The 15,207-nt window shown below is 41.3% G+C and overlaps 1 protein-coding gene across 5 annotated transcripts in view; it reads right to left on the bottom strand.

The window, feature by feature from the left end:
• The window catches only part of PTPRG (protein tyrosine phosphatase receptor type G), a 592,097-nt gene that overhangs the window by 24,332 nt on the left and 552,558 nt on the right, over positions 1-15,207 (bottom strand). For all 5 annotated transcript variants that reach the window (XM_026650229.2, XM_026650227.2, XM_026650225.2 and 2 more), the window contains 2 exons: positions 14,094-14,185; positions 748-844 (listed from right to left, as the gene is read on the bottom strand). In XM_026650229.2, coding sequence (XP_026506014.1) covers positions 748-844; positions 14,094-14,185 — 189 coding nt within the window. The remainder of the gene's footprint in view (positions 1-747; positions 845-14,093; positions 14,186-15,207) is intronic.

Below are 15,207 nucleotides of genomic sequence, written 5' to 3'. Positions count from 1 at the left end.
GATTTGTCCCATTTGCATTTGGTGTTCTTGAGTGCAAAGCTTTGCATTGTGACCTTTACAGGAGCAGGAATTCAGTACTGCTACGCAATATGTGTTGACTGACAATCTCCCATCAGGTCTACATGAGAGATGACAACAGAGAAAGTTATTCCACCTCCCAGCTCAGACCCGGAATAATTTGCAGTCCTGAAACGGACTTCAGCTCTGCAATTCTCCGCAGGACGATGAGAGAGCCCTGCAATGTGCTAAGAAGGCCATTGTTTGGCCAAGTCGCTCTCTCTTGTGGGGCAGTTTGAAATGTGACAGACACACCGATCTCAGCTTTAGCATATTTGGGAAGATAAAATGAATCCCAAGGATCATCAATAAAACACTTTGATCCACCACACATCTCCCTTAAGTCGCTTTTCAGATTAGCATATAGAGTTCTGGCAGTAATTTGATCTTAATTATTCAGTTGCATTGTCTTATGCAGGAGTGCTACTTTTGTAAGCTAAACTTGCAATATCTAACACCAAATTGTCAATGTTTTCCCGGTAAAAAGCCTGGGTGAAACCCTGGCCCCATTGAAGTCAATGGCAAAACTCATATAGACTTCAACAAGACTAGAATTGTAATTGTTAATTGCTGTCCCTCCGATTAAAATTAATTTTAAACAACCTGGGTTTTCCACTCATGCACTGACCCTCTTAGAACAGAGGGCCTTGTACAATTTATGTCCTGTATTTACCGTAATTGCTTACTCACATGCTAAAATGTTGATGTATCTGTTCTTGTGCTTGTTATCTGGGTGATTGGAATGTTCTGCTGTGATGTTCATGTCGGCTGTACAGCGTTGCACTTCCTAGTGACAGAATTATTCAGATGGAAAATAGATAAATACAAAAACATGGTTTGTCTCATTTTACAACAGCTCTTTGCAAACATGTTTAAACATCAACATTTTAATGGCTTGATTTCTTTGTTGTAATCTTTCAATGTAGTCCAGTAAGACACATTCTGGTTAAATCAGGGATGTTAACTGAGTCCTGGTCTCTGACTACAGAATCAGGTCTCCAGAATGGGTGGAATTCACTCCTTCTGCAAAGATCAATGAAAGGCCTATGCACTAGAGCTGGTCAGATTAGGGTTTTCTCTCCCCCAGAGAAAACGTTGACGAATTTAGTTTTCAAAAAATATTTCAATTCAAAATGGCAACACTGGTCGAAGTCATCGTTTACGTGCTTTCCTCCTCGATAAGCGGAGTTTTCTAGACAGTCTACAACTCCCAGGATGCACCAGTTTCTACTCTCTTGATGAGAAGAAGGGGTGTGTCATAGGAGTCACTGGTCATGGTGCATCATGGGAGGTGTAGTCCAAAATATAATTTCATTAGAAAATTTTTGACCAGCCCTACTGTGTTCCTATTTATGTTGCCTTCAAAATATGGCTTTAAAGGGATGCAAGTGCCGTAGTGGTCATTTGTTAGCATTTTGCACAGGAATGACGTCAATACAATTTTAAAAAAATGGATCTGATGGTGATGAAAAGTACATTAAATACAACTGACGGCAATGACTGAAGAGTAAAAAACGTTTTTGAAAGAAAAATGTAATGTTATCCATGTTTAGGTACATATATTTAGGCAATTCATCTAATTTATATAATAGAACAAGGGTAACAGGTACAAAGGGATTTATGTGCCTCAAGTTGCAGAGAGGTGCCTACTGGAGTTTACAAAAATGTCTAAGTAGTTTAGGTGCCTGACTCCTACTGACTTTCAGTTCTCAGCATAATTCTAGCATACACAATTAAACCGTACAATGTGGGTCTGTTAAAACAGCGGAGTGGGTGTCTTCTCCTCACAGCATTTGCATAGCAGAGATTTGCCTTCTGCTAGATTCATCTAAAGAGTTACAAGGTTTCAGAGAATGTCTTGCAGACTTTGCCAGTCTGACATGTCCCCGTGCTAATCTGGGGTGATATTTAAATCAATTGACTCATAGGCAATATCACGTTCAAGATATACTTTCTTACACGTGCTTAATCACAACCTCAAAATGTTAACACTCTTTTACATCCAGAAAAAAGCTCCTAATGACAAAGTTAAGAGCTCAGCACCTTAACATTAACATTATTATTCCATTTCTTTCCACACTTTTTGAAAATAGTTCAGTGCATGTTTGTTTAAATAGTTCTGGAAGAAACCATGTTTATAAAGATTTTTGTGGGCCCAAGAAATCCCTTTCCAAAACCCAGTTCTCTCTAAGATTATGGGGTGCCAAATTATTTTGTACTAGAGGCTTAAAAAACAACCGTAGAGAACCTGCCTAATAAAGGAAGTCATTAGCAGTGCACAGCTGCTACAAAGATCAGGAGCTAAGTGACAGAGAAAATTATCAAGAGAAATGCTATACAAACAGCAGATGTAACAGAGTTCAGCATTATGCAGACATTTCACAAAGGGGTTGCATAGTAATTTTGATATTTTCTACAGCATTTACATTTTAAAAGTGCAAAATATACTAAAACCAAGTACATTTTGTGGCTTTATATTCACAAGGCGCTCCCCAGCGAACAGTTGCCTTTCTCGCTCTTCCATAGGGAAGACCAGACTACAGTCAGGGGGATGAGCTCAGCAAAGACAAAGAAATCCGGCTGAATCCTCAGCTGGTTTAAATGGACAGACTTTCATTTCTAGCATGGAAAAATATTTTTCATACTAATGTGTGCACTTTTTCTAGTTTTTCCTTGCAGCGCCAGGATGCAGAAGAGGGGAGGAGTATGCTCACTTCTGCTGCTCTGGTTTACAATAGGAAACATCAGTTCAGTCCAAACCACAATTGGAAAACGGATGATCATTTTTGTTGCATTTTAGAATTCAGATCTTGTCATTCCTATATAGTGGTAGGGCACTCATCATTTAAAAAACAAATGTCCTTATGTTCATTACAAACCTTTTAAAAATGGTTATTTAGTGTTAAAACATTTACAGAAAACTCCTGCAGAATTTAATACAGAAGACTCCAAATAGGGCTCTACAGAGAGAACTCTAAAGAGCTGTCGAATTTAATCGAGAATTATATCCTTGCTAAGGAATTCTCCGTGATGATTTAAATACTGCATAGTAAATGTATCACTTTCTATTAACTTCTATAGGAATTTTTCCAGAAGGGAAGGATTTACAAGGTTAATCACTTTAATTAACCTTTTTTGTGTTGCCCTTACAAATACTGGAGGAGTTGGAGTAATGCCACTATAGCCTCAGCTCCGAAAAGGGAAAATTCCCATCATAATCTCCATACGGAAGAGGGTGGTAACACTCACTGAGTGGCAAATGCAGCTCTGGGGACTGAGTGGTATAAGTGATCAACCCTAAAAAGTGCCGGTGGCTGACTTGGAATACAAGTGTTGAGGGTAGGGCAGCTTTTTGCCCCGAGAGGAGGAAATGGCTCTCAGATTGGGGTAGCTCAGGCTTGGAAGCTTTGGATGGCAGTTGACTGAGAAGGTACACTCCGAATGAAAACTGCCACTGGGTCAGCAAAGAGGGCCAGTGCCAGCGGGCTACTTAGTTCCTAGGTTCTTCATGTATTACGGATTCTTCATGCTCAAGTCATTTAAAACATGCTACCACACTGGGGATAGCTGACGTGCCCTCTTCCAGGCAACAGCAACACATTAGCAAAGGCCTGGAAATTGCAGCATGGAACGTAGGTTCACTGACGGGGAGGTCAGGAGAGATGGCAATGACTAGAAGGAAAATCCATATACTATGTCTGCAGGAAATTAGGTTGTGGGCATGCAAAAGTAAAATCTTGAAAGGTGGATTTAACATTTTTTGGCCTGGAGGAAAAAGAAAAGGAATGGGGTCGCTACCATTGTGAGCCCAGAGATTGCTCAGGGTGTCATGAGGGTAGAAAGAAGAGGAGACCAATTGACAGCACTATGGCTGATGATAGAGAGGAGGGTTATGTGTGATGTCAGCATACGCTATGCAACGAAGTAGACCGATGGAAGAGGAGAAGAGTATTAGCAATGAGTTGGCAGAGTTTGTGGTTATGAGTGACAGTATCATCTTGTTAGTGGTTGGGGGTGAGAGGAACTTGCTATGTTGCTGAAGGGAGCCCCATGAAAGGAGTGGGGGGTAAATTTGGCTTTGGTAAAAGAAATGCAGAAGGAGAGAAGTGGGTTGGGTGGTGTTTTCTCTACAGATTTTCAGTGGTGAATACATGGTTTGAAAATAAAAGAATCGCCCGTGGTGACATTCTACAGCAGAAAAAGCAAAAACCCAAGTAGACGATAGTTTGATAAGAAGAGAAACACATGAAAAAGGTGAAAGATATAAAGGTTATACTGAGTGAACATGTTCCAGAACGAAGGTAAGGTATTAATAGCTAAAATCTGACGGCAATTTGAGATAACAGGAAAGAAGATGAAATTGAGGAAGAAATTGCATTGGTGGTTTTATAAGAGGGAGAGGGGGAGAAAGGAAGAGTTAAGTAAAGGAAGGCTTTAATGCTTTGCCAACAACAGTGAAGTAAGTGGAGAAAGAATGGAGGAACTTGAAAGAATGTTTCATTAAGGCAGTGGAGGTAACACGAGGCAGAGATGAGGCACTTCCAGAGAACAAGATGGTGGTGGAAGTCACATGTACAAGAGAAGTTAAAAAGAATAAAGAATTATTTACAGAGTTTGAGGCAGCAGGTCATGATAATGAGAATAAAAAATGCATACAAACAGGCCAAAAAAAAAGAGGCTAAGAAGGCAGTTGCCGAGACAAGAATGGATGCTTAGGAGGAATTATACAGAAAGCTGGAGGAAGATGATAGCAGAAAATTGGTTTTGGGGTTGTTAAAAGAGAGGAACAATGAAATACAAGATCTGAAGAAATCTGTGTGTGAAGGATGGGAACTGTGTGGTGACTAACCCCGAAGAGGTGGTTGAAGTATGGAAAAATATTGTCAAAGGCTGTTGAATGAGAAAAGGGAGTTTCAAATGCAAGCACCACCAACAATTATGAGAAACCTCAAAATATATCAATCTCTGTAGAGGAGGTAGAAGCAGCACCGAAGATGAAGACTGGTCAAGATGAGATAACTCTTGATATGATCAAGGAAGTTGGACACACTGGAGCAAAGTGGCTTCATAGATGACTATGGGTTTGATGGGATCATGCAAGGATACCAGATGACAGGAGAATGGGATTGATTGTGCCTCTTTGGAAGGGTAAGGGTAATGCAAATGATCCAAACACTTATCGGGGCATCACCTGTTAAGTCAGCTTCTCAAAGTCCTTGAGAGAATTTTGGAGGCATGGTTGAAATGCAAGGTGGAGGAAAATAAAGGAGAGGCGCGACATGGCTTTAGGAAGTGAAAGCGTAATATAAATTTGCAATGAGAGAGGTGTGTGAAAGAATGATAAATGGAGAATATTACTGCTATGTAGCTTTTATTGATCTTGAGAAAGCATATGAGTTGGTTCTGCAGGAGCTGGTGTTTGGAATATTGAGATGGGTGTATGGGAGGGGGACTTTAAGAAGTGGAGATGATAGAGGAGCTGTATCGAGGGCCAAGAGCTAAGTTGATAACAATACATGGAATTTCAGAGAGTTTTGATTTTTTTGGCCTGGAGGAAAAAGAAAATGAATGGGGTAGCTACGATTTTGAGCCCAGAGGTGGTGAGTCCACTTCTCTTCACCCTAGTTATAGAGTTAATTAGTAGGAGAAACAAGCCTGTGGGGAGACAGAGAACACTAATGTATACTGATGGGTTGGCCCTTTTCGATGACAGCAAAGAGAAACTGATAAATATGGTATCAGAGTGGGCATTTGTGGCTGAAGATGAGGAAACATGTGGCAAAGGGATAAAACATTCAACTGTTTCTAAAAATATAATGATCATTTCTCTCTAAACGTCCTGCTTAGATGGCTAACTTCCTACAGGATTCATGGTAGAGATGGATCTTGAGGAAGTGTTTTAAAGGAGGACAGTTGCCTTATGACTAGTTCAGGGAGGGTGTTCCCTGCAGAGGAGGCAGTGTGGAAAAAAGTACAAAACCAGTTGTCTGAGAAATGCACAGATGAGATGGGGAGATCAAGGCTGACAGAGCCGGTGGAAGGGGAGCCACGGTAAGAGAGAGCATCAGAAACGTAGGAAGGAGCACAGTGATGAAAGGCCTTGAAGGAGAGAATAAGAAACCTAAAATGTTGTGGAAAATCCAGTGGAGAATCAAAGAGGAGTGTGACATTCTCAGAATGGCAGGCAGCATAGATGATCTTAGTGGCTACATTTATCATGGGGTGTTGTGGGGGTCGCAGAGGCCAGGGGCAAAAGGTTGCAGTCGACAAGACAGGAGACGATGTAGGTAGATACAGTGGAACTCTAGTTACTTATCCTCCCACAATGTCACTATCTCTTCTGTATATTCCATTCTGCAGGTTCTAATGCATACATTATTCTGCTGCTCTATGCAAAACACCATTAATTTGGGGCCAAATAAATCCTGACATCCTTACTCTGAGCTTTTACTCAGGTAAACTCCACTATCAGCTTGACTGTAAGGAGTAAGAACCTCAGGTTTTAACTGAAGGATTCTTGTTGGACTATTGTGGGCAATGGAGTCTGCAGCATTTTTTTAAAAATTCTTCTTGGTCTCTTTTTATTGAATTTAATTCAGGCTAGCTAGCGTACTGGTGTCTTTTATGTTTAACTTCTCAGAACACACTAGTGTTTGAAGATCAATGGATAATGCTCTTGTTTTGTCCTTTTCAACTTATTGACAACTCAAGAACCCAAAATACTTGGGTTCAATCAACCTTTAATTACTGTAAGAAATGTTATATTCAGTGCGATAATGGCTAATTTAGCTTTAATTATATGGTCCATGCAAATACTAATTGGCAATTAATATACCAAGATTTAATGACTCATTTTCATTGCCTTTCTGAAACAAGTTACAGATTAGTTTTATAAACTTCAAAGAATTTTCACAAAATTTAAGCGTAAAATCAAATTGCTACATATCCGGTAACGTGAACTAATGAAAAGTTTCACTGGAATGGGTGATTGTGAACCCAGTCTTTTGACTTGAATTTTGTGGGCATTACATGTCTCCCATTATTTTAGGTCAGTTGCCTTCCTAACGTCAGGAGATTTGTAGGCATATGAACAATGATCGGGAGGCTACATGAGTAGATTAAAGGAGCTTCATTTACAGGCATATATTAAAAAAAGATCAGTAGTTATGTTTGAAAATTATTTTGGTATTTTGAGAATGAAACCAACTAGTTCATTCATCACTAAGATCATTTTTATCATGGCCCCAAAATCATAGGACTCTTGTGTGCCAACTTTTTGTAATTCTTGCAGCGGGTCCTGCCTTATCACGGCAAAGGCTAAGAGGACGTACTGATACTCACCCAGTAGCTTGCAAGGATCTAGCAATAGGTATAGCATAGACTCTTCTAAGAATCTAGCATAGGTATAAATCCTTCAATAACATTACACAGAGGGGTGGTTGGGGATAAACAACAGAAGCAGGGACAAAACAAATGACACAAGCTAATATAGAAGCGATAATAGGCAGTGGGACAACCATCATCACATTCCCTTTTCCCTCCCAGTTTTGTTACACTTGCTTGTTGCATCTTCTCTTTCATTGGCGCATGAGCTCTTAGGAGCAGGGAGCAGGTCAACCCGCCTGTTTGTACAGCACCGAACACAACGGGGCCCTCATCTGGAGCGAGGCCTTCAGGTGCTACCATAATATACACAATTAGTAACAGAAAGTCCAGGATTTGGGCTACCCTGCTGTACTGTTTCCCTTGAATTTTGTTTGTGAATTTACAAAAACTGTTTCCTGGGGTTAAACATTCAACGAGGTAATGAGAATATTGGATTTCAGGAAGAGTCTGTGATGGAATATGGATGCTCCTCCATCAGGCAGCATCACAGTACACGCATCTTTGGTCTTTCCAGTCTATCCCTCAGAAGATCAATACAATATGGAAATGCACAGACTGGGATATTAAAATGTTAATCTCTGATTGTAGCAACTTTTGGCCAGGTCTACACTTAAAACTTTTGCTGGTATAGAAATATCAGTTAGGAGTGTGATTTTCCTTCTTTAATGACATTTGTATATGCGCAAAAGCCCTAGCGTTGATGCAAGTCTCCTGGCAAAAACCTGTCTTCGGCCAGTGGAGGCTGTGTCGACGATAGGAGGGTGTGCCAATACAATTATTCTAGCATAGTTACACTGGCAAACCTCTTCTAGTGTAGACTAGGCCTTAGGCCCAGATCCGTGTCTAACTCCCACTGACGTCAGGAAAAGTTTGGAAACACAGTGGTTTCTCAGTCTTCAACAGAGCTCTTCAGAAACAGAAACATTATGGGTCACCTGATAAAAAATATTCAGTGACACCCAAACTGCAACAGCTGCAAGGACAAAGGTAGCAGATCTGTGCCACATCTCAAAAGATATGGATTTATGCTGTTTTCTTATATTTCAGAGCTTTCCGAGAAGGTGTCACTAGAGCATAAAGATATTTTCAATTTATGTGACGAGGGAGGTAGACAGCCTGCCTTCAGTTCAGCTAGCCTGCTCAGACTCCAAATTGGCAGTGAATCACCACCCTCATGCGTCTACAGGCAGCAGACAGGTCTGAGAAGTTTACATTTACCCAATCTAAATCTTTCCAGCAGCAGGGCTGACCCACCCACTAAAGCACTGGAGCTGGCAAATAAAATTATCTGATCTATGAAATCCAAATAGTGTATTATGCTATAAAAATTCATAGCTGGCTCTTTGGAGATTTCCTGATCCAATATTCCTTTCTTAGAGCCAAAGGACACAGCTATGCTAACAAAACTCACTGTCTTACTCTAGTAATAGGCCCAACTGAGGACAGAAAGAGAGGGTCCCCTGTGGGAGAAAGCTTCACTCTAGGAGGAGGCAGAGAGCTATCGCCTCGTATATACAGGAGCTCTCAGGGCCAAATCCAGCAACACCCCAGAGAGTCTGACTGCGCAGAGGTGGAGGAATGCGCTCTCAAGCTCCCCTTTTCCCCCTCCTCCGAGTGGGCTGGAATGGCTTGCTGACTTACATACTTGTAGAAGCACCCCCAAAAATCCCTGGCAGCATACCACAGAGCATTGCTGCACTGCACATGGGGTATAGGACACCCACATCCTACCCCAAAGATGCAGAAGAGACACAATGGTCCAGATGCAACCTAGGACGCCTGTGCCATAGGAAAAAGGTGCTGGAGCTGTTTCTTAAGTAGCAATGCAAAAAGGGCTTTGCATCCCATTGGATTTCACAGGAATTTTATTGTTATTCATTTATATTCTTCAGAGTTGGAGCAAGACCAGAAATCCTACTTGAGAAATTTCAAGAGGAGGTTCAGAAAGCACCATGGACAACCATCCACTGTGGGCATCATTTTAAAAGGCTGTTTTGTTGGTCAATCAGGTTCTGGACTTTAATTTCTAGTTACTTCAAAAATAAGAAATTCATTGTTCTCAAGGTTAACCTTAGCCATTCTCTATACATAAGAAAGACTAGCTAACTAGCCACTAAAGCATCGACTTGCAGTATGATTCCCTGTTGGGAATATGGATATACTTTGGATCTACCTTCCAGGGGAAGCTTGTGAGTTCAAAGTCCTTTTCTTCTTTCACATAAAATGCTCCCCAAGCATATTCACAAAATATTTCACTGTAATTACAGCTCATTTTAAGAGAGGGGCAATTTGGAGTATTTGGACACGTTGCTTCCAAAGGAATGCTCCTCATCTAATGAAGCTCCCAATACAACTCAAGGCAAGCTCCCAAAAACACAGGAGAGGATTTATACCAAAAAGATTAATCAAACATAACACGACTTGTGCCTTCTACACAGGGCAGATCTCACTTGTTCCCATAACGCTCATTTCCCTCTTCAAATTTTTAAATTTAAATTAAATAAATTAATTTTTTTTTAAATTATTGGAGATATCCTATCTCCGAGAACTGGAAGGGACCTTGAAAGGTCATTGAGTCCAGCCCCCTGCCTTCACTAGCAGGACCGAGTACTGATTTTGCCCCAGATCCCTAAGTGGCCCCCTCAAGGATTGAACTTACAACGCTGGGTTTAGCAGGCCAATGCGCAAACCACTGAGCTATCCCTCCCCCCATCTTCAGTTTATTTCACAAAGACACAAAGGGGAAAACTTCCTATTGCAGAACTTTTGAAGCTACTTTGGGACCTCCTCTCACACTCAAATATCCCCCTCCACTAAGACGGCTGGCTCTCTTTGGAAAACTTACTTTTTTTTCCTGTGCTGGGTACAATTCTTTCAGTGTCCAGGCTCCTGTTTTCTCTTTTTCCAATTTCATTTTACAGACAGAAAGTAAAATTTTCAAAAACGCCGAAGTGACTTAAGAACATGAGTCCCATTTTCAGCCATGACTTAGGCACTAAGGAGGCTGAATCCCACTGACTGTCAATGAGACGTAGGCTCCTAAGACAGAAAGCCACTTTTGAAAATGGGACTTAAGACCGCTAAGTAACTTAGATGCTTCTGAAAATATTACCCCATGTTCTTATTGATCCACCCAGGCCTCATTATCCTATCTCACTAGTGTAAATCAGGAGCAATTCCTCTGATGTCTCTGGGGTGAAACCGATGTGAGAGGAGAATCAGGTCCCTCTATGAGTCAGCAAGAGACTTTATGCAACAAAAGGAAGCAGTGTTTCCTCACAACTGTATCAATCCATTTGTGACGTTGTGCAGTCTATATGGTTTTATAAAAACATGATAATAAGTGAATATAATGTAACTGGGATAGTTTTAGAAAAATATGGTAATAAGTGAGTATAACGTAACTGGGATATGCTTCATGCAAAAGGTCTCTTGTAAGGTATCATTACAAAGCTTATAATCTACTGAGTATGATCATCCGATTTCTAGACATGTACCACTCTTGTATCTAAAACTAGAAATATAAAATATAACTCTGAGGGCCTATTGTAATTATGTAAAGTGTGGGCCATTAATGATGGTTTGGAATCTTGATGACTCCCATTAACCAGGACCATTGTCTGCAGATGACTGTGTTTACCTGTTAGTCTTCCTGTATATGTGCTGGCAAGTGGGCAATGAAGTCTTGCAGTGACATGTGATCATGTCACCTGAACTGGAATCCATCTTTAACCTGGTGCTTTTCCAGTGAGTGTGGGGGGAGGGGGAGGGGAAACCCAGAGGGACAAAGGGTTCCTGCCTTATGCAAAAGATATATAAAGGGGTGGAAGAGAACAGAGGAGAGAGAGGAGCCATCATGAAGAATCCCCTAGCTACCACCTAAGCTGGAACAAGAGCTGTACCAGGGGAAAGAATTGTGCCCAGGCCTGGAAGGTGTCCAGTCTGAGAAAAAACTTACTGAAGCATCTCTGAGGGTGAGATTATCTGTATTCAGTTTGATTAGGTATAGATTTGCGCATTTTATTTTATTTTGCTTGTGACTTACTTTGTTCTGTCTGTTACTACTTGGAACCACTTAAATCCTACTGTCTTATTTAATAAAATCACTTTTTATTTAGTAATTTACTCAGAGTATGTATTAACACCTGGGGGAGCAAACAACTGTGCATATCTCTCTATCAGTGTTATAGCGGGCGAACAATTTATGAGTTTGCCCTGCATAAGCTTTATGCAGGGTAAAACGGATTTATTTGGGTTTAGACCCCATTGGGAGTTGGGCATCTGAGTGCTAAGGACAAGCACACTTCTGTGAGCTGTTTTCGGGTAAACTTGCAGCTTTGGGGCAAGTGATTCAGACCTTGGGTCTGTGTTGGAGCCAGACGGGAGTGTCTGGCTCAGCAAGACAGGGTGCTGGAGTCCTGAGCTGGCAGGGAAAACAGGAGCAGAGGTAGTCTTTGCACATCTGGTGGCAGCTCCCGAGGGGGTTTCTGTGATCCAACCCGTCACACCATTATCTTTTCAAGATGATCATTCTACCTCTTTCAGGAGAAGAGATTTCATTTTTACTTGTTCTTAAGGAAACGTGGACCAAATTCTGTTCTCTCTTACACCAGTATAAATCTGGAGTAACTATACTGACTTTAAAGGAATTACTCCAGCTATACACCAGTGCAGAGAGCAGAAGTTGGCCTAGGGAGTAGGTACTCCACGAAGAAAATTACTTCCCTTCATAGGAGATCGTGAACTCCCAAGAAGAGAACTAATTGGCTCTCTCTCCTGACGAGCTACCATGGAGTAGCAGTCACAGAGGGGAGTTCCAGTACGAAGGGAAGAAAAGGCTATTACAGCAGTGTTTTCCTCTGCCGAACACAGGTGGAAGATATCCAACGTTTGTTAATAGCAATGATTTTGAGACAGCTGAAGCAAAGCCGATATTAAGTCAGATCAAGTTTACAGATGTGTAGCTGATTATTTTGAATAATTAAATGGTGTCAAAACCAGCTGTGATGAATAGCACTGGGGGCTCAATTCATAAATAATTGAGAAGCCTGAGTCGCATTTGATCATTCTGATCAAATTCTACTCTCTGGAGGATAAATGTTTGTCCTGAATACCATCAACATTGTTAAATGCCTCAATATTCCTGCTCAGTCATCCAGCCAGCAGCCAATTGAACTAAATCACTTTAACACCTCACCCATTTGCCGTTCTCATGAATACAGAATATCTATGACTTACACAATAGTTTTTGGGTATCAGACAATGCAGCCGCTCACACAGACTGCAACCAAACAGAGGCAGTAAATGTTTTAAATGATCCCATAAAAGACAATTCCTGCATATAGTCTTGTCTTTATTGCATTCAGCAACAAGGCTTTAGATATTAGACCACCAATTTTGTTCCGTGGTCGTGTTTGTAAATACAGCTGCCTTTATGATCCATCCATAACATTTTAAAATAGGCATATATTGATGAATCTCACCCATTGTGGTCTCACTGTGCCCTCAGTGGAGGCAATGCCACAGCGGCACACCATTTACCAGATTTCTCAGCTGAAAATACCTCTTATGTGCCAATATTTCCAACCTCCATTGTGAACTGATGGAAAGGAACTCCTGTTAATGCTAGCTACAGAATGACTGTTCTCACTCATTAGTGCCTGGGACTACAACCCTTACTCACACTGACTGGGGCTTACTCCTGTGAGTAGTTCCATGGGCATCACTCAGGCTACCCATGTTATTCAGCATGTGTAACAATTGCAGGTTCAATCCCTTATTGATCGCTAAGCTCCAAAACCTGTTTGTTACTAGGTGTAGAATACATAAGTGTCATGTACCTGGATTTAGAGAGATAAAAGGCTGTATTCTAATCTCAGTTTCACGTTGATGGAGGTGTTCCAGATTTACACTGGTGTAACTCCGATCAGAATCTGGCCTAGATATTTTAAAATATTCACATAATATAAATACTGTGGGCCAAACTGGAAGCCCTTACTCAGTTTTCACTCTGACAAAAAGCCAAATGACTTCAGTGGGACTTTTTCTGAGTAAGGAGTGAGTATAAAACTGAATAAGGACTTTGGGATCTGGCCCAACATAAACAGGTAAGAGCAGCAATTTCCGTGCCCATGTTTAACTTTGCTTACTAAGGGGCAGATTGTACCACCCTAGCATATGTCTTCACTACCCGCCGGATCGGCGGCAGGCAGCGATCGATCCAGCAGGGATCGATTTATCGTATCTAGTCTAGACGTGATAAATCAACCCCGAGCTCTCTCCCGTCGACTCCTGTACTCCACCGCCGCGAGAGGCGCAGGCGGAGTCGACAGGAGCGGCAGCAGTCAACTCACCGTGGTGAAGACACCATGGTAAGTTATCTAAGTATGGCGATTTCAGATACGTTATTCATGTAGCTGAAGTTGCATAACTTAGATCGATTCCTCCCCCTCCAGAGTAGACCAAGGCTGAGTCGTATCTTACTCCTCCTGGGCTACTCAAGAAGTAAGGTATTATTTAGTGTGAGTGATGGTAGCAAATCCTGGCCCATTGTGACTGGAGTAAACTACAGCTTGTCCCTTACTGTGAGTACACAGAATGTTCAGTTAGGCTAGGAAAAGGCTATTTCATTAAAGGTTAATGAAACTTACCTCAAAGTCTTCTGAGAAGCCATGTTGGTTATTAGAATAGAGTTCACTGATATGTTTAACGAACTGTTTGACAGGAATGGCTTCCATGTCATCTGTAGAAAGAGAAAGATATTCAGAGTTGCTAGGTCATGTTTTTTCTGTAAATACGCTGATATGTGTCATATCTGAGACTGAGAGATCCATAACTCCATCTTCAACATCAGGGCATAGAATATTTCACTTGTGCCTTATTGGAGTTCTCTAGTGGCATGGTTTGTACTGTATATACTTACAAGAAATCTTAGCATATCGGTTACTGATATCGGGGTGCGACTGTTCACGCATCATACTTAATCCTAGATATTACAAATATGAGTAGTGGTTTTGGCCTTGTAATGCATTTTTGCAAAGCTATCCTTTAGCACAAAGTTACAGTACCATTTTGTCAGTTATACTTTTGGGAGTATTTTAACTGGGGGTATTTTAAAAAGGAAAGTAGCTGTGAGTTCTCAGATAAGGTGACAATCAAAACCTGGAGCATTTTTGTGGCTTTAGGAGTCACAGAATAGCCACACAAAAGACAAACTATACTTGAAAAAATGGGCCTTGTATCACTGCTGACAGCTCCTGACTCAGAAGTGACACAGGTGTATTTCCTGGAGTGGAGGAATTTCTCCTTTTTAATTTACAGTACAGTAGCATCCCAATGAATCTATAGTGAAATACTATACGAGCATCATTAACGTTCACTTGGAGCAAAAGAACAGCTTGGGTAGTGTCATTTGAGTTTTCCCTTCACTCCAAACACGGTTCCTAACATGGCACATTCACTCTACTGGCCTGCTAACCACAGAGCCATTTCTATTCAGTACGGCAATAAATCATGAACACTTTGAATGATGAAGAAACCCAACGTTTCGATGAATGCAATAAAAACCTAAGGACATTTCCAGTGTTTTGGAAGAAGTCCCTCGGAAATCAAGACCTCATGAAAAACCAGGCCAGTCCTGGTAAAACTGGGATGTAGGGGTACCCACCTCAGGCAGGGCTTGTCTAGAGGAACAATCAGTGCGCGGCAAACGGGGTGTAAATCTGCAGCACGCTGAGGCTACATCTACACTACAGCACTTACAGC

The sequence above is a fragment of the Terrapene carolina genome, unplaced genomic scaffold, assembly GCF_002925995.2.
Source record: "Terrapene carolina triunguis isolate 2854851 unplaced genomic scaffold, T_m_triunguis-2.0 Scaffold89, whole genome shotgun sequence".
Classification (NCBI taxonomy): Eukaryota; Metazoa; Chordata; order Testudines; family Emydidae; genus Terrapene; species Terrapene triunguis.
Note: the sequence above shows the minus strand (reverse complement) of the source record. Positions and strands in the feature narration are given on the sequence as shown.